Genomic DNA, 18,043 nt, shown 5'->3' with positions numbered 1-18,043 from the left:
TTGGTAGGAGAGAAGGGTTCATAACTTTTATGACAGTGGGGCTCGGTAAGGATAGAACTAGCTATGGGAGATCAACATGGCAGGTGCCCCACAAAGCACAGCCTGACCCCTAATACCTGGGCCTGGGTTTGTGACCTAGAGCAAAGGGAGAAGAGCAGAGCAGCCAGAAGGCAGCCATGAGAGGACATTCCATTGCTGGGGCGCTGCCTTAGTTTCCTGTGACTCTCCTTTGCTTCTGCCAACAAATTATTCATTCCCTGCTTAAGGTTGTTGGTTCCTACTCCTGTGCCCTCATGGCAGCCACTGCCCTACCCTTCTGCCCGTCCCTTCCTCCCCTGTTTTTGTTTCCTTGTTAAATCTGGTTCAAACAACCAGAGCCACAGCTGATTAACCCTACCTGGTATGCCCCCTCCTTTGCTCTACCTCCTTGGCTGCACTTTGTCCCCAGTCCTCTTGCTCATTGGTGAGTTCTGAATAAAAGAAGGGGCTTTGAGCCCTTGGAAGGCTTGTTTCTCAGGGTGGCACTCACCTCCCCCAGCAATATAAACCTTTAGTTCTCTTTTTAGGCACAGTCAGCTTCATTCTTGTATAGATGAGTAATTACTGTGCAATTAGAGAAAGCAGAAAATAAAGGGGCCCTTTGTTCTTGGGGGTTTATTAATATTTATTTATATAATAAAAAGATTTCCCCCTTCCCAGCTTGAGATCCTGCAGAACAAGAGGTGGGCAAATAATGCTTTCAAATAGCTGTGGTTGGCTGTTGGAATTAGACCTCTGAGGATGAGCGTGCAATGTTGAAATCCACTCTAGGGCATGGATCTTCCAGCCAGCATTTAAAAATTCGCACCCACCTGGGCGGTCCTAAGAGGAAGGAGATCTTGCAAGTAATCAATCGAATGCTACAGACACTTCCCAGCCCCCGATTTAATACAATAATAAAAATGTTAATAGTATCTCACATGTATTATGACTGAACCAAGTACTTTGCTAAACCAGCCCACCTTGTCCCATTTAATTTTCACAAGCCTGTGACATGAGCACACCCATTCCCATTTTAAAGAGTATAAAACTGTGGCTTAGATGGCTGCCTGAGGTGACAGAGAGCAGATTTGAATCCAGGTCTGTCTCATCTGATCTGTGCTTTCAATCACCATCAACGGATGCTTCATCATCCAGCCCTGAAATGCCTGGGCAAAGCTCTGCATCTATAATACATGCCCTTTTAAATATAACCCCGAAACCACAGCTGCCATCAACTCCATTCTCCATATCCCTGCAGGAAGAGATAGCTTAAAGTCACTTGCACGAGGCCTCTGGAGGCATTATATGTATTTATTTTTGCACCTGCTTCTGCTGTTGCAGACTGAACAACACGGTACTGTCTGGCTTTGGTTGACATTTCTGGTTTGGTTTCTGGTCTCTGAATCCTTTCAGACCAAAGTCAGACAACAGGGGCGCAGAGGAAGCTGGAGGGGGTTAGAGGGAGCCATCCTGAAGGTAATTATTTGAAGAGCCTTTAGCTCAAACAAGACTTCAGGAAGTTAGCCACTGCTCAAAAGACACTAGGCAATGAAGCCAGGGGGGGCCTCTTTGGTAAGATACACGTTCTCTGTAGAGATGAGTCAACAGTCCTTCCGGTGAGCTGTGAGGACTTATCTGGAAGGTCGCCGGGAAGCCCAGCCCCGTCGCAGGACTGGTTGGGGATTGGCCATCTGGTTGCTGGGGCTGTGCCTTGGGCCAATGGCTAAGGAGGGGCAGGAGCAGAGGCTGGAGCCAGGGGCTCTTCAACCAATCAGCCTTCACGGAGGCTGGGCTCCCGGTACCATGGCAACCGCGAGCAGGGGCTCATTTGTTTTGTAGATGAGTAATTACTACGCAATTAGAGAAAGCTAAAAATAAAAGAGCCTTTGTTCCTGGTTACTTATTAATATTAATAAAATGGTCTGTCCAGGTCTGCGGTAAACAATTAATGCAAACCTGTATGTCTGTGGTAGAGCCCACTGTGGGAGGTACCGGCGGCCCAACCCGTTTGGCCACTCTTTCTGGAAGTTTTTCCTGACAGTACCTGGTTTTCCAGCCCTTGGGCGGAAGAAGACTGGCTCATCACAACATAGGCTCTGGCAGTGTCCACCCAACCTCCAGAGAAATGACCAGAAACATATCAGCAAAAAACAGAATCCATGGGCCCGCTGCTGGAGAAAGCCCCTCATTCGGTTCTGTAATAGCTCCTTGGCCCCTTGTTTGACTTTTTGGGACCTAGACTTTGCAGTTCCAGGTGCATAAAATAGTCTTTAGACCTTCTTCTCCGGTAGACCCGGCAATTTCAGTGTGTCCCCTCTTGCCTAACTTGAAGGAAAAATCCAGCTTGGGAAGGACTGGCTGGAGGGTTACTTGGAGTTACCCCTCCACTTCAGTGCCCTGGCCTTTGAGACAAGGCTTCCCTCATGTCCCTTTCCCTCCTAGGGATTAATCAGATAAGGATAAGCAGCTGGGTGGGAGGGGGGTGGCACTATAAGGGTATGGAAGGAATATTGATTTCAGTCTGGTTTTGGCACCTACAGACTGGGTGATTTGGGGGCAAAAGATTTCAGACTAGAGAGATCTGGGGGACCATTCTGCTAAGTATTACTGCTGCTTCCAAAGCTCACTACCCCTTGTCCTTGCGTGTAAAAGAGGTGGTAGTTACCATGACTTAAGATCTGAGGTAAGTGACTGAAGAGAAAGCCAGGGGCTTCTAAGTCATGATGCAACTTGGTAGACTGTCACTGGAAAACAGACAGGCATTTTTAAAATGCATGAAGGAAGTGAGAGGGACAGAAATAATTACAGAATTGAGCATCGTTTCAAAAAACCTATAGTCAGCTTTCCATCCTCCGGTAGAGTTGAATTTGGTTCTCTGGTTGGTAGCCATTGATAAAGGCAGGCCTGTGCATAGTTGCTGTTGATTCACAGACCAGCCCTAAGTCTGAGGCCAGTGCAATGGTTCTGGAACTTTGTGGCATGATAGAATCACCTGGGGATTTTTAAAAATTTCTAGTGTCAGGCCACGCACTGCAGACCCATCAAATCAAAATCTACCAGGCAGGCCCCAGACCTCAGTAGAAGTTAATGCTCCCCAGGCAAGTCTAATGTGTGACTGTGAACTCAAGTACCACCAGCTTCTTACCAGATGTAGCATCTCACACTCTCTGTGACTTTGTTGTCATCAACATTCCTACCTCAGAAATGGAGAAATAATACCACTCCAGGCAGCTTGTCGCAGCCTTCTCTAACGTAAGGAGAGCTGAATGTACAGCAAGAGGCCAAGGATCTTTATCCTACAGTCTTGCAGTTCAGGGCTCTCCTGCCACTGCTAGTCGTCCCCCTCCCAAAACAAGGCCCATAAGTCCACCCCTCCAGGGCCAGGGGCTGAAGGGGTCTTTGTCCTCGTAGATGAGTCTCCCCCCACCTTGAGAACAGGCCTGCCCTGGCTGAGATTAAGCGTGTGTCCTCAGAACCAGCCGCCCAGAGCAGCAGTAAACAGTCAGCTCTCCTTGACTGTCTGACGAATGGGGGCCTTTTGGTAAGGTCGGAGTTTGTTTGTTATTAAAGACCTAATTAGAAACATGAGCGGGAGCTGAATGGCTCTGTGCTTGGCTAATTAGTGACATGTATGCGCCCGCTTTGAACTTCAAGGACACAGAGCTATTAGTGCTTACATCAAAAATGGATTAAACTCCTGTGCCTTTATAATCATTAAAGACAGGCTGTACAAGTGAAAAGCCTTTTGTGCAGGCCTTCAAGGGGCTGCCCCTTGGGCATCCTCCCGACTGTACCCCTGGCTACTAGAGCCCTGGGCACTGAATTTCCATTAAATGTGATTGGACAGTAAATACTGATGGGCTGAGACATTCCAGCTCCCCATAGGACCACCCTCAGCAGAACGAAGTGGTCTGTCAGGCTGAGAACTAAACCTCTAGTTGCACTTTCTGGAGGGCTTCCTTGGCTCCCTTTCTCGCTGCAAGTGCCCCCTACACCTCACCCTGATCCCAGCACTATGGCACACCTGCTTTGTGACCAGCCTTGTTCTCAGGGACTTAGCAGAGAGGAGGATGGTCTGGTCCTTGGGGTCAAAGTCACTTATCTCAAGGGATACACATGGTCCAACCTCAGGGAGCCCCAATCTAATGGGGGAAATACCTCTAGCCCCAGGGAGCTCCAGTTTAGAAAGGGTAGCAAGGTCCATGCCCTTGGGAGCTACCACTCCAGGAATGGAGAGTTCCCTGTCTTTGAATTTGCATCCTTTCTTAGGTAAAGAGAAATCCAAATAAACAGTGTCTAACTATGATTAAACAGAAGTTGGGGGCTCCCAGGATGTCCAGGTTAGAGGCAGGGTCAGCGCCTTCTGAGGCATGGTATGATGTTGGGTTATTTCCTCACTGCTCCAACCCTCACATCTCCCATCTTAACCAGGGGTAATAAAGTCACTCTTACAAATTGTTAGGAGCATGAAATAGGTGGTATTATATACCTACTAATGCAGCTACCCACAGTAGGTATTCAACAAATACTAGTTCTCTTTTCTAGCCTAACACCTCCAGAAGCTTCTAGAACTCCTGTTTCCAGACTCTGTTTGGTCCCCACTGGTGTGAGACTGCCCCCGCCCCACTGTCATCAGACAGAGGTTATCTAAATCTGACAAAGTTTACAGTGACTGAGATGACTGCAGCTCTGTAGACCTGGCCGTGGGGTTCACAGCGCTGTCCTCTGTCACAGCACACAGCACAGGGGAGGCCCAAGTTACAAGCAGGGACCTGACTCTCGTGGGGGGCGGGGGGCAGCGGGGATCAGGCTGGGATTCGGTGAACACACGCAGCAGCACGAGAGGGTGACTGGATATACAAGGGGGAAAGCCAGCCTGATCTCTTGGTTGGAAAGACAGATGGATACACCTCTGGGACAATGTCAGTTGCCAGATCAAAACAAAGCGGGGGTGGTCTCGGGATTAAACTAGGAAACAAACACCTGTAGCAACGAAGCCACAGGTTCAAGAGAAAGGGGGAGTCACTCCCAGACCCCACTCTCCCTGTCCTTACGTAGCATCTCAGGGTGCTGGTAGTTTCTGCTGGATCTCCTTTCTCCTGCCCTTGCAAGTTCTCACCTGTGTGGGCCTGGAGTCTGAAAGAGGTTAATTTAGGGAAAGGAGTACTGAAACATCACCTGTTTCAGCCAGACCGTAAACATCTGTCCCCTGGGTTGATTTCCTCTTCATCTTCTGCTGTGGCGGCCCCTGCATTAGGGAAGCAGTTGCGGCCTGGCAGACAGCTCTCACCAGCAGAGCAGCACCCTTGCCTGGGCAGCCAGGTGTTTCATGATGCCCCAGGGATTCACACTGTGGCTTGCCTTTCCTGGGGCCCTTCTTGATCTTTCCTTCCGTAGAAATAAGCAAATAAGGTCAATCCCTCAGGACCCTTGAAGTCTGGGAGAAACAGGAACCTGACTGTGGCGCCAGAAAATTCTTGTTTGCCCTCAGGTCAAAAACCTGATTTTTTTTTGACCACCAGCTGAGGCCACTCAAGGCTGCTCCATCCCCAGGATTCACACCGTGAGCTGATGGCCATCAACCATTAGCTACCCTCCTCCCCTCTCCCACCTCCCAGCTCACCCCATCTGGTCCTTGTGAGGAGGAGACACACCCACAGACCCAAACCAAGGCCATCGTAAAAGAGCATCAAGATGGAAAAAGAAGGAGCTGTTTACTGTTGACACATGTGTAGAGTCCCGACCATACCGCTGTCCGGGAGGGTCTGTTCTGGGTGTCGGGGTTTTCTCCTTGCGCTGATCTGAGGGTGGGATGGCATGGATCCCCAGGTCCACCATGAACACATGACCAGAGAGGTTTAGAACCAGCCAGTAGCCAAGTTCTCTCTTTAGGGGGAGTATGATTTGACCAGAAACTTAGACCATTCTACAAAATAATCAGTCCCAAGTCATAGGAGCCACCACCCACCCATTCCCTGCTAAAATGTGCCAACATTAACTGGCAGACATCAGCACCTCTGGTTTTGAGAAAACAAGTGGAAATTTCAGGCTTAGAGGACTGTGATCTCTGCAACTGGCACCCGTGTGTCTGTGTGTGAACACCAACTTCCCCATCAGGCCAGCGGAGGAGCAAAACACGCCACGTGGCCCGGGCGGTATTTCAGAGGAACTGGGCCCGGAGCTATGTCCAGACTTGCTAACACCAGGTTGAGTTTGTACTTCTCAGTAGTAAGTTTGTTAATCACAGAGAGAGTGAAAAAGAAATGCCATTACATTGCTCTAATTCTTCCTGCTTTAAAGTGTCCTTTCCTCTGAAATAGCCTGACGGAGGGTAAATGAAGTTAAAAATCAGGTGTCTTTGTGCCACTAGTATGGATGCCCAGGGCTGAGGGGTGTGGGCCCGCGCACCTGTAGTTGTGGATACCTGGCCCCAGAGAGCATGGGCATGCGCATGTGTAAATGCAGGCACCTGGGCCGGAGGCCAGGGATAAAAGGGTGGTGTCACTCCGAGATGGGACTATGAAGGGGGGACCACGCTGGGGTGAGACCACGATACAACCCGAAACTGAGAACGCCAGAGAAAGAGTGTAAAATTTGGGGGGCGGTGCTGAGAGGCTGTAGGGGCAGGAATGACACAGGGCAAGTTTTCCTGATCCAGCAGACTGGGGTAAAAGAGGAAAGAGAGTCCTGGAGCCCTCAGTGGCTTTTGCAGGCTTTTATTGGGATTTACCGGATACATGGCAGGCAGGGGTGCTGGGGGGCCGGGAGGCTGGCAGGCCTCCCAGCCCCCAGCAAGTCTTCACTCTTTCTGGGCTCTCCGGCCTTCTCGGCTTCTCTCTCAGCTTCTCTCTCGGCTTCTGCTGGCATCCCCATGACACCGCCCTTAAAAGCCCAGTCTTAGCCCAGGTGAATCCCATCTACCTATGCCCACACCCTACTCCAGGTGCCCGCCATCAGGCATGCATTCAGGACCGCAGGGTTCCGTCATCTATCCTGATGGCAGGAGGGCAGAAAAGCCTGACACTTTTTCCTTACCCTACAGAGGCTCAGCTGCCTGCCTGCCTCCCAGCCTTCCAGCCCCCCTGGCCTACCTGCCCGGCCTGGGATGTCTGCTTGTCCACTACACCTGAATCTCAGCAGATTTTTTTTTTTTGAAGTATATAAAATTGAATGTCCCTGCATCTGGGTTCCTGAACTAATTTTAATTTAATGTGTCATACAGTTTTCCCAGGTTGGATGTCATTACTGGCCCCCTCTCTCCCCGCTCTTTCAGGCCAAGTAAGCTGTAGAAGAAAAGTGTGAGCCGAGGGCCTCAGGGACATAGCTGGCCTGGCAGACTTCGGGAGCGTAACCCCACTTGCTCTGCTCCAAATTGGCCATAAACATTCACAGCTGAAGGTTTCTCCTTCTGATTCAGGAACATGTTTATCTCTTCATGCTGACTTTCCCCCACTTGACCATCTGCATTAATTTATACCGGCACTACCGTCAGAGGTCACAGAATGTGATTGCAGGTTGGGGCCCCCTGACTCTGTTCTCAGGAAGGCCTTTGGCTACCCAGCTCTTCAGAGTCCCCGAGCAAGGAGTGGCTGACTGTCGGGAGGGCCCACACCAGTGAGCGTGTGCTTCTCTGAGGACAGCCAGTGGGTCTAATGGAGAACGTGCTGTCTGACTGGGAACAGAGGGTCCCGCGAGCACCCTGAGCGCGCCCAGCCTGTCTACTCATTCCTTTTTCAGTCAGTTTCTTTCGTTTCTCTAAAACAAACTAAAAACTCTAAAATTCAGTGTGATGAATTAACACAACCCTGCCCATAAAGAATACCATCCAGGCTTAGCCCTCCATCCTCTATTGTGTTGGGGCTGGGGTTGGAGAATGCAGGCCATGACACCAGCGAGCCTAAACTCCCTTCTGTCGGGAGCTGAAATGCACGGTGTGATGAATTTTGAATGGGACTTGGTGAGGACGGGCCACCATTTTGTTTGTCTCCCCCAGAGCAACACGTGGGGAGGGGGGGGTCCAGGGGAGAGGCTCTCTCCCAGAGATGGGCCGGGGGCCACCAGGGCCTCCTGCCTGAGACTAAATCTGAAAGCCACAGATAATTCGAGAAAGCTCATGATTTAAATTGTCTTGAAGGCTGGCCCTGCCCTTGGGGGAAACATGAGACCCACTAAGCCAGGCCCTGGTCCATTGCTGGCACTGGAGGGGCCCTGGCTCATCCCAGCTACGTGGGCTGAGTGCCTCTGGCAGGGACTTTGCAAACAGTTTCTCTCTCTGGATCAGTAATAATCCAACTTTTGGTCTTCAGAGCCAGAGGTGCCTTCTAGGGGTGCCCCTCCCCGTAGTCCTGGACTCTAGCTTTCTGTCTCAGGTCCAATGACATCATTCAATGATCAGATGGACATATCTTGACTTCCTTCCCTTCATAGACTGACCGTAGGCCAGTCATCTAGGTGGGGCTTTCCTTGATGGACAGGAAGTTCCTCCTTTTATCCAAGGCAAAATTCCCCCATCATTGCTGGCCTCAATGAATTTTCATGCTCCTCGTTTCCTGGAATCCTTAATTCAAGATGATTAAATGTACCAGGTGGATGAATTTGATCCTATTGTAAATGGCCTTCTGATTTGCATGGGGAGGGGGGAAGTGAATTGTGCTTTCCTCTATCCTATTTTCCTAAATCTGCAAATGCCTGCCTTATAGAGTTCTGCATACACAACTATTTCAACAATCGGTGCATTCATTTTAAATGTGACAAGTTCAGGGTGCTTCTGTTTTTCTCTCACTGAGGTCCACTGAGAGACTAAGGCCCAAGGCATTCATGTTTCAGAGGAGGACTCTGGGGGAGGGAGGGGTGGCATCCCTCCAGGGAACGGGCTTATACCTAAGCACACTGCTTAAGGTCAGTCAGGACCAGGGTCACACTCAGGTCTTCTGACTCCAAGTCCAGTGCTTCTTCCCGCCATGTCAGAGCTGCCCTGAGGATACCTGCTACCTGTACTCAGAAAACCCAGAGGATGCTGGGGGCGGTGGTGAGGAATAAAGAAGAACCCGCCCAAGATTAAAATGCTCTGGGTGCTGCCCAGAGCAGCTGATAGAGAAGTGACCCCACTCCTCACAGTGAGTCCCCAAACTGCCAACCTGGTACAGGGCTGGCTGCTTACTCTAGGTTCTGCTGCAAGAATGTCAAGGTGTTTGCAAGATTCTGTGATTTTTCTGGGACAGGAATCACAATGTTCAGTGTCTAAACCTCAGCACTGTTTATTTAGCAACATGTAGTAAGACCCCTCGCTCCCTACGTGTGCACACACAGCTCAGCAGTAGACAAGGGGCTTTTGTCCATGACAAGTGATAGCCCGTCCCCTCTTCCTGACCCGATGCTGGCACGTGGGACCTGACCTGACCCCTGGAAATGAGCTTTGGTGCCTGGAGGAAAGTGCCCTCCATCAAGGCCCATCATTGAGAATTGACTGGAGGGTGACTTGTACATGAAGCACCCTCAAACCAGGGAAGCAACGTCATGCTTTATCCTCACCCACCCCACTCCTTACCTCCTTTCCTTTTGAGGTCACAGATTAGAGGGCGAGGGGGCTCCTCAAATGATTCTCTGTAGTGTATAACCCTCCAATGTTCAGTATAAGCTTTCTGAAAGAAAATAACTCTGTCCCCAGTGCCTTTACACTGTTAGACATGTTTACGTGCAAAGCGGCGTTCCTGGTCCTTGCTTACACAGCAGCACTTTTTGCTGGCTGCGGGTCTTCCCAGAGATGCATGGGTTTCCAGATGGCTTGTTCGGGGACTTTAACTTGCTTTCTGGAGTGCCGGTGCTCTATCCACGGGGAGGGAAGGAGGGAATGATTGACTGTTGAACACAGACCAGCTATATGCTCCCAGTCCTTGAACAGAAGCCTTGAGAAAGGGGAACAACCCAGGACTTGGGTTCCGTTGCCGCAGACTGCGCCCTCTGGCGGGGACCTGCGCTCTGATCTTTCGCCCCTGGTTGGGGGGAGGGGAGATATTTGCAAGGTGACTTTGAGCTAGGACTTGGGCATTGTAAGGTACAAGTGTGTAATAATACAAGACTTGGAGCTTTAAAGCTGCATTTTAATACAGAGCCTTCACAGTGATTTCAGTGTGATCTCGGCAGGGAGGGGCACTATAAGCACAAGACAGCAGCTTATTATGAAATTCCCTACAGGCCAGCTCTTAAGCTCCAGGCCCCCTGGGCACACAGGAATGGGGGAGGCAGCTGGGGTTGGGGCAAATATCACCAGTCCCTTTGTCTTCTAAGTCTCCAAAGGGGTGCGCTCTGGACAGCATCCTTTGGTGGGCCTGCGGCATCATGTCTTTGGACGAGTCTCTGGGTGGCTCTCTCCAAGACCCAAACTTCCTTTTCGGCAGCCCCTCAATGGGTCGGGCTGACTACCAGCTTCTGGAATCCTCATCTGGCCAGAGGAGAAGAAGCCAACAAGGTCTGTCTTCTGTCTACAACTGCCCATTCTGTTACCCTGAAACAGAAGAGCCAAGTTACTTTGTTAGTTACTCTGTAGAGCGGGGAGTCAGCTGCCTGGGTGAACCAGGAGTCCACTGTTTTTCTGTTTTCTCCTGGCCCAGAGGAAGAACGTGTTAGGCCTCGATAATACTGCCTTTTGAATATCTCAGCTTGATATTTGTCTCCAGGAGTGAGACGGGCCAAATGTTATCTGCAATTTAATCTTCTGTATTCAAAAATCCCAGTCCCCTTTGTCTGCCAGTGCATTCCCAGATCAGCCTTTCACTTACTCTAAGCCTCTGTAATGCTTTTTTTTCTCCTTAACTGGCTCTTTCCATAGGTCACTTTACCGATTTCTCAGCGAATGCCTTAAGGGGCCTCACCCTGGGGCCTCCTGCCCCAGAGGGCATCCCGAGATGGAAGTTTCCTTTTGTGGGCCCAGTCAGGAGCCAGGCCCAGCTTGCTTTGGTCTCCTTTGTATCTTCACCACCCCTTTCACGGCCTTCTCTCAGCCTAGCTTAGGTGCATCACGCTCTTCCCATCCCTATTACGAGTGGGTGGAAATCTTCCAGCCTCAGCAGAAGTGGGAGGCCCCAACCTCGGGCCCCTGAGACAAGACCGTGGCTAGTAGAGGGGCACAGATGTTTTCTCCTTCTGCCATTGAAGGCAGCTGGTCAGGAGGGAGCTGAAAGGGAAAAGCAAAGGGAAGCAGAGATTGTGTGAAGAAAATCATGGCAAGGAGCAGGAAATGTATGGGGCACAGATTGTCTGCTTTTGGGAGATGGATTAGCTGTAGGCTAATCAATGAGAACTAACTTTTACAATTAAATGTGTTATTTCCATTTTGGAAAAGAAAAAGTTAAAGCTACTAAGGGGAAACAAAGATGAGACAAAATTAACTGGTTGAGAGAGGGTGGCATCATGGTGGGGAGGTACGATTGACTTGGGGGGAGGTTGAGGGAGGGGACCCAAGTATCTCCTCCCACTGCCCCTCCCCCCAGTGTTGTCAGGATCACTGGGTGCGAAGTCCCATCTCTGTAGCAAAGGTGCATTCCTAGTTCTTTTTCTCAGTCTGGAGTTTCTATGAGAGGAAAACTAACAGAAAGCAGGCATTGCAGGATCTTTGCTTACCTGTAAGTCGGTTCAGCGAGTATGCTCTGCATTCATACTTCTTTGTCTTTTTTTTAAAAAAAAAACAAAAGGAAAAAAAGTTTAAACCCCCCCTTTCCTTCCACTGCAGGAGGTGAGTGTGTGGGTATCCTCTAGACTCATTGGCTTTCACCGGCTTTGGCCCGCCCCTGTCTCCAGATTCGCCATCCCCACCCCATCCCCTCCCTCCATCCCCTGCTCTCCACCCCAAAAGGGAAACTCTGCCACCATCATTACGGTTCTGTTAAGATGCCCAGATTTTCATGACATATCCCATCCTCCGACCACGGCCACGTTCAGTATTGACGACTTCCATGCAGGGATGTAAAACGGGAGGGGTGGGGAGGGAGGGAGTAGCCAGTGGGGAGAGGGAAGTGGTTGGGGTCGGGGGGAGGCTGGAGAATGGAGATCTTTTTTTTGTCTTTAAAAAAAAAAACAAAAACAAATTTGTCATTTAATGGATCCAAAAACAAAAAAAATGAACCAAACCAAAAAAAAAAAAAAAAAATCCCCTCCCCAAAGATTTTTTTTTTTCCTGGACACAAATTGCTTTGTTTCCTGTCACGTTTTAATATCAATATTAACACAATGTGTAGTCTAAAACTAGTTCCTTTGTAGTTTGCATGGGATGTGAATGCTGTCTCAACGTGCCCAAATCTAGACAAGACTGCATGAGCATCAATTCAGATGTGAAAAAAAATCTCTCTTTCTCTCTCTCTCTTCCATATATATCTCTATTTCTATTGTGATAATTTGGTGGGCAGTGAAGCACCTCCGGTTGGTTGCCGTAGTGTGTTGAATGATTGTTTTTTTATTCTCTATTTTTGGAGCTCCAAGCTTCTTAGTAGTAGCCTGGGCTGAGTATTCTTGAGTCCCTGCTGATGTTTTCGCATGGCCTTGGTTGAGTGTTAGAAGTTGGGCCTCAGCTGTTTTTCTCGAGTGTTTGGCTTGTAATGACCGGTGCATGCCTGGCTTCTGGCCTCATACCCAGCTCTATTCTCTGCACACCAGTCCTGAATAGCTACAGTGCTCAACCGAATTTTGGCGCGCCCGCTTCCCCGGCAGGCTCCAACCCGGCGCGGCCCGGAGGCTTCCCGGGGGCCAACAGCCCAGGACCTGTTGCCGATCTCTACGGCCCTGCCAGCCAGGACTCCGGAGTGGGGAATTACATAAGTGCGGCCAGCCCACAGCCAGGCTCGGGCTTCGGCCACGGCATAGCTGTAAGTACCTGCCTTCCCTTGCCCTCCCTCTGCCTCCTTCCTGCCCATCTCCTGTGGTCTGTGGGGAGGATGTGCCAGGAAAACCCAGAGTTGGGAGCCAAGGAAAGGGCAGTAGGTCCTGTCAAGGTCACATCAATAGGCTGGGGCTGACGCCTCCTCGCTTGGATGGTCCCTGAGCACCAGCAGGCCAGGCACGCTGTGTGGCCAGGTGATGGCATGGAAGGAGCGTGGGCAGGTCAGGTTCAGATCATCCCTCCACCCCTCCAGCCCATGGGACCTTGAGCCACTTCTAGAACCCCCTGGCTGCAGAATGAAATAAGTATGCCTCCCTGGAAAGATAGAATTCGTGGAAATGGGGTCTGTCACCTGCTGGCGTGTACTCGGGCCTCAATGTCAGCCCCTCTTCTGCCATCGGGAGACTGCCATACAGGCCAGGATCTGACAGTAGCAGCCTTAGTGGGTAGAGTCCCCACCTAAGGCCCAGCGGCCACACTGGTGCCAGGGGCACGGTGGGTGGTGCGAGCCCCCTCCCAGGAAACTCCCTCCGCTAATGTTTCTTGCAGTTTCCAGGTTCAAGTAAGTTCCCATGTGCATTCTTTAGCTGTGGCCCCCCCGAAGGCCAGATGCATTTGATAATTGTATTGCTCTGTGGTTCTATAATCTGACTAATCCAGGCAATGGAAATTTGCTTAACAGATTTGCATGCTGTTTTCAGATTGTATTGTTCTTCCCCCTCCCGGTGTGTGTGAGCATGAATGTGCCTGAGCCCACTCGCTCTCCGTCCCTGCCATTTGGGAAACAGAAAATTGGCCAACCTCAGCATTTTGGAAGTAGTTTAGTTTTGAGTTAAGATGGGAGTGTCTGCTGTCCCAGGTCATACACCTGCCAGACTCTGCTTGGGGGAGAAAGCAGAAGAGCCTGCCTCAGAGACTATACCGGGGAGAACAAAATAGGCTGGTCCAGATAGGCTGGACCCCCAGGGCAGCTGGATCGCTGCACCCCAACAGTGGAAGACACGCACACACACACACACACACACACACACACACACACTTCTGCCAGCCCTGGCCTATGCGGACTGGGTCCTTATTCACTGCACTCCGAAGCTAGTATCACTTCAGTCAGTAGTTTGAAGAGTCGAGTCACTTTGGATCCACAGAATACCCGATCCCAACTATTATTCAGCTTTGAGCTGCATCAATTTGGGAGACCGTCCATCACCACTTAGAACACGACTCATTTCCATTTTCAGTGCCCAGAAATACAGACCCTATTTGTTCTTAAAAACCTGGGTCTTTTGACCTGCATGCTGTGATGGTTTTCTGAAATAACCACGCAGCATCACATCTTTCTCCCCCGCTGGAGCAGATGGGACTATGGACAGAGACGCTGTTATCTTTGCCCTCCGGGGAACCGGGCCGCAGTGCCTGTCATCGGGGGCAAGAGCCACCCTTGCCCATCTCTCACCCTCCCCCAATTTGGCTCTCGATTTTCCTCTGGCTGAGCAGACAGACTTTGGGTGGGAAGTGAAGCCCGAGGGGTTGGAGCTGGGGAGGGTGTCATCCTGGCCCCCCATGGCACAGTGTCTCAGAATTACATATTCATGCTGGCAACCACAGTCTAGTCCTAGAGATAATTTCCTTTCCCAGAATATGACAATCTGTTCCCATGTATAGCGTGCTGATGACCTTAACAATTGTGCAATTTTAGGGACCTTTGATTGCAACGGCCTTTACAAATGGATACCATTGAGCAGGTGCTTTCGTTGCCATCTCACTCTGAGGTATTACCTTCTCTGCCATGTGTTCCCGCCCGCGGGCCTGTGGTACCTGTGTGCGCACTGGGCATGCACGTACGCACGGCCTGGCCTCATCGCGCCAACATCTCTCTCTCTTCTTTCCGGACCCCTTTTCGGGGTGGGGGAGGGGGGGCAAAAAAAAAAGCCTTTTAATCTCTCATCCCTTTCTCCAGCTTTAATCATGACCCCTTACTTTTTCTTTTTTCTTTTTTTTTTTTTTTACTGTCTTTTTTCTTTCTTTCTTGATTTGGTTCTTTTGATCCCTTTATTTTCTCCACCCCTCATCTCTCTCTGTCTTGAAATACAATCAAGAGTGTGGGAAACTGGAAGGCGATCTCATGCTGTGCCCGTCCCTGGGGGGTGGAGGCAGGGAAATGCTGGGCTCCTGCCAACCTGGGGGCGAGGGCCAGGGCCGCTCTCCCGCTCTCCCGGACCTTGCATGAAGGCCTTGTGGGTTGCTGGGTCCCTTCAGCGCCTCTGTGCTCACCAGGTTCAGCCAATGGGGTTCTTGCAGTCAAACAGCCAGACTCCATCTTTTAGTGAAAAGAAAACATTTTTGCCAGTAACTACTGAGTAATTATCCAGATTACCACACGAAAAGCAAATTAAATTAACGACATCACCTGCATAACGTGGATTTGGATCCCTGCCAGTTTCCTAACCTTTTAAACTGAGCTCAAGTTAATTAAACATTTTTTTAATCACTTTGATGGGGATATGGAAGGGGTGGAGTGGAGGAGAGGGGAGGTTGAGCCATCAGTGAGGGAGCCTCTCGCCACATTCTCATTTGAAAATCCTATCTGTCATTCTTGGGAAGAACGCCAAGAAGGGAGAAGGGTTCTCGAAGGAAAACAAAATGTGTCAGCGCATTAGTTTGGGGGCTTGAAACACGGGTCTGTCTCTTTGGAAGAGGGAGGGGGATAGCTGAGGCCTGGGGTAGGTCCCACTGGGAAAATCTCAGCACGGCAGGAGTGCCTTCCACTCTGGAGTTGAGACACAGGAGGAGCAAAGGAGGTGAATTTGCCACTTTGGCTTACAGCAGTAGGGTGCCTCTCCTGAAGAGGGAGGGGTGGCTGCCCGCTGAGCCAGCTCTCGGGCCCTGTAGGGTGGGCCCAGTCAGGGGAGCGACTTGAGTTGAGTTCCATAAATCTCTTGGATTTCTCTAATGTTGCTGCTAAGGAATCACCTCAACTAACGCAACTGCCTCTCTTAACCAAATAAACCCCGTGTGTGAAATCTCCCCACCCTTCGCCTCCACTTCCCTTCGAGCACTGACCCAGCCTTTGCTGGCCAGAGCCAAAGGCCACTAACAGTCTGAAGGAGAGCTACTCACTACTAATGAGACTGGGTTTGGGGGCCCAGGGAAGTAATGTTCCTCTGAGAGCGAGGTGGACTGATCTAGCCAATTATTTTGGGGATTGAAGGTGGCTCCAGCCTTCTGTGGAGTCAGATGTTGAGAGGATTTAATCGCCACCAGGCACAGCAGCTCCCTGGAAAGCCAAATGCTGGGGTTGCCCGTGTTGCCTCCCTCTTCCCCCTGCCCCCGGGACAATGAGAAGTGGGGTGCGCTTCCCTCCTGCCATGCCCTCCAGGTCACTTGGGCCTTTCCGTGGGGTGGGGGAGAGGAGGGGTGCTCCCAGCCCATCACCCTCTACAGCTCTAGGACTCAATTTCCAGAGAAGGATGAGCTAGCCGAGGGGGGGGTCAGTGGGAGCTATCAGCCCACCCCCAGCCAAATGGGGTCATGAGCCAAATGGAGTCATCTGGTGGCACAACAACATACACTTTGTTCCCCAGAGAGGTGACCCTCTTATATTTAGTGCCATCCAGGCTCAGCGTCAGTTCTGGGAGTTTCAGTTAACAAGCCTGGGTACCCTGTTTTCATTTCCAGTGCCACCCCTGGTTATTTGTTGTGTACGGTTTTATAAGTGTCCTGACCTTAAATCCTTAGTATGTCAGATGATGTTTTTAGTAGAAACGTACACTTTCAGTTGACCGTCATTGATGGGTACCTAATAAAGGCAGAAGTTTCTTAAACATTTAGCTTTGAAAATAAGTTTCAGCGTGGCCGCTTTTGCTGACCACCTTTCGGCCCCTTCCTCCAGAATTCTATAAGTCTCAATCAGCAAAATAGCAAACCAGCAAACAAAGGGTTGTAGGGCACCCTCTGCCCAGCATCGGGCGTGGCTTAGATGTCAGATGTCCCCAGCTGTGACCCCAGTAAGCTGCTAGCCAGGCCAGGAGCCCGATGTAGTCACACTTTAAAAGCGCTAGTTAAAAAGTTGGAATGTGTTGTCTGCTTGCCTGACACTTCTTCTTTCTCCTCCCACCCCCCACTTTTCTGCTCTCTTCCTGACACCCCAACCTCATGCACCCTGCAGAGCATACCTGGATGTCCAGGCAAGACTGGGCGAAGTTTCTGAGTGGCCCTTTGTTTAGGTGATGTCATCAGACCTGGGCCCCCACCAGCCTCACTCCTCACCCCAACCAGAGATGGCTCACTTCGGATCGAGGGTTGACTACATCTCATCATCTCACGAATCTGCTGTAATATAAGACAACAGCTTTTAAATGTGTATATAACCCATGATTTTGGTTTTGTTTTATTTTTTCTTGATGGTTTCCCTTCCCCTTTCTCCTTTTAAATCTCTTTGAATCACATTTGGTAGTGATTTTGACTTAGTCCAGTAGTCATATAGCTTTAATATCTAGTTCAAAGCTAACCATAGTATAATTGTTATTATTAAGGTATTTTTTTCTTTAAAATTTTTTTGCTTGTTATGATTCTGTTCTCACTTTTAAAGGATGCTGAGATGGTAAAATGAATACTCTCAATATTTTGGTACCAGTTCCAAGACTGTCTGAACTGTCAGGTGGAACTTTAGCACACAGGGAAGCGAAGTTGTGAAGTGTGGAGCGGGAGGTGGACATGAACTTTCCACTTTGCATTGTATAAGAAGTGAGATGTAGTAAGCTAATTAACAGACTCTATAGCGGTTCTTTTTTGTGATGTCTCTTTGTTAACCTAAGTATATCTATTTTCGGCAATAAGGTAAGGACGACAATGTTTTGAGTGTCCTCCTTTTCTATAAGTGCTTTTTTTCTGTTGAAAGAGGTGATATTATAAGGTTTTTTGAAATTGTGAATTCTAAAAAAAAAAGAAATGTTGTAAATACAATTCCATTAACTACATAGAAACTATTAAGAAAGAGAGAATCAAAAATATTTTTGTGAGGGCGTCGGTCCCGGGCAGTTTGATGCTCTGTGGAAGGAGGAGGGAAAGAACTATAACCAAGTCAGTTACTGAGTCTAGAACACCAGCTGCCAGACCGACCCCGGAAGAGTTAGAACACTGTTTAGCTCCTTT

At 49.8% G+C, this 18,043-nt stretch overlaps 1 protein-coding gene across 4 annotated transcripts in view; it reads left to right on the top strand.

The window, feature by feature from the left end:
- The window catches only part of MSI2 (musashi RNA binding protein 2), a 468,006-nt gene extending 450,743 nt beyond the window's left edge, over positions 1–17,263 (top strand). For 2 of the 4 annotated variants that reach the window (XM_054688817.1, XM_037495200.2), the window contains 3 exons: positions 12,670–12,878; positions 14,589–14,661; positions 17,058–17,096. In XM_054688817.1, coding sequence (XP_054544792.1) covers positions 12,670–12,878; positions 14,589–14,630 — 251 coding nt within the window. In that variant the 3' untranslated portion in view covers positions 14,631–14,661; positions 17,058–17,096. Of the gene's footprint in view, positions 1–12,669; positions 12,879–14,588; positions 14,662–17,057 lie in introns of all 4 variants that reach the window. The other 2 variants (XM_037495203.2, XM_054688818.1) reach the window with 2 other exon arrangements.
- The last annotated feature ends 780 nt before the right edge of the window (positions 17,264–18,043 follow it).

This window comes from Talpa occidentalis, unplaced genomic scaffold, assembly GCF_014898055.3.
Source record: "Talpa occidentalis isolate TD23 unplaced genomic scaffold, MPIMG_talOcc4v2.1 talOcc4.7, whole genome shotgun sequence".
NCBI lineage: Eukaryota > Metazoa > Chordata > Mammalia > Eulipotyphla > Talpidae > Talpa > Talpa occidentalis.
The sequence above is the reverse complement of the archived record's forward strand: the minus strand, read 5'-3'. Positions and strand labels throughout refer to the sequence as shown.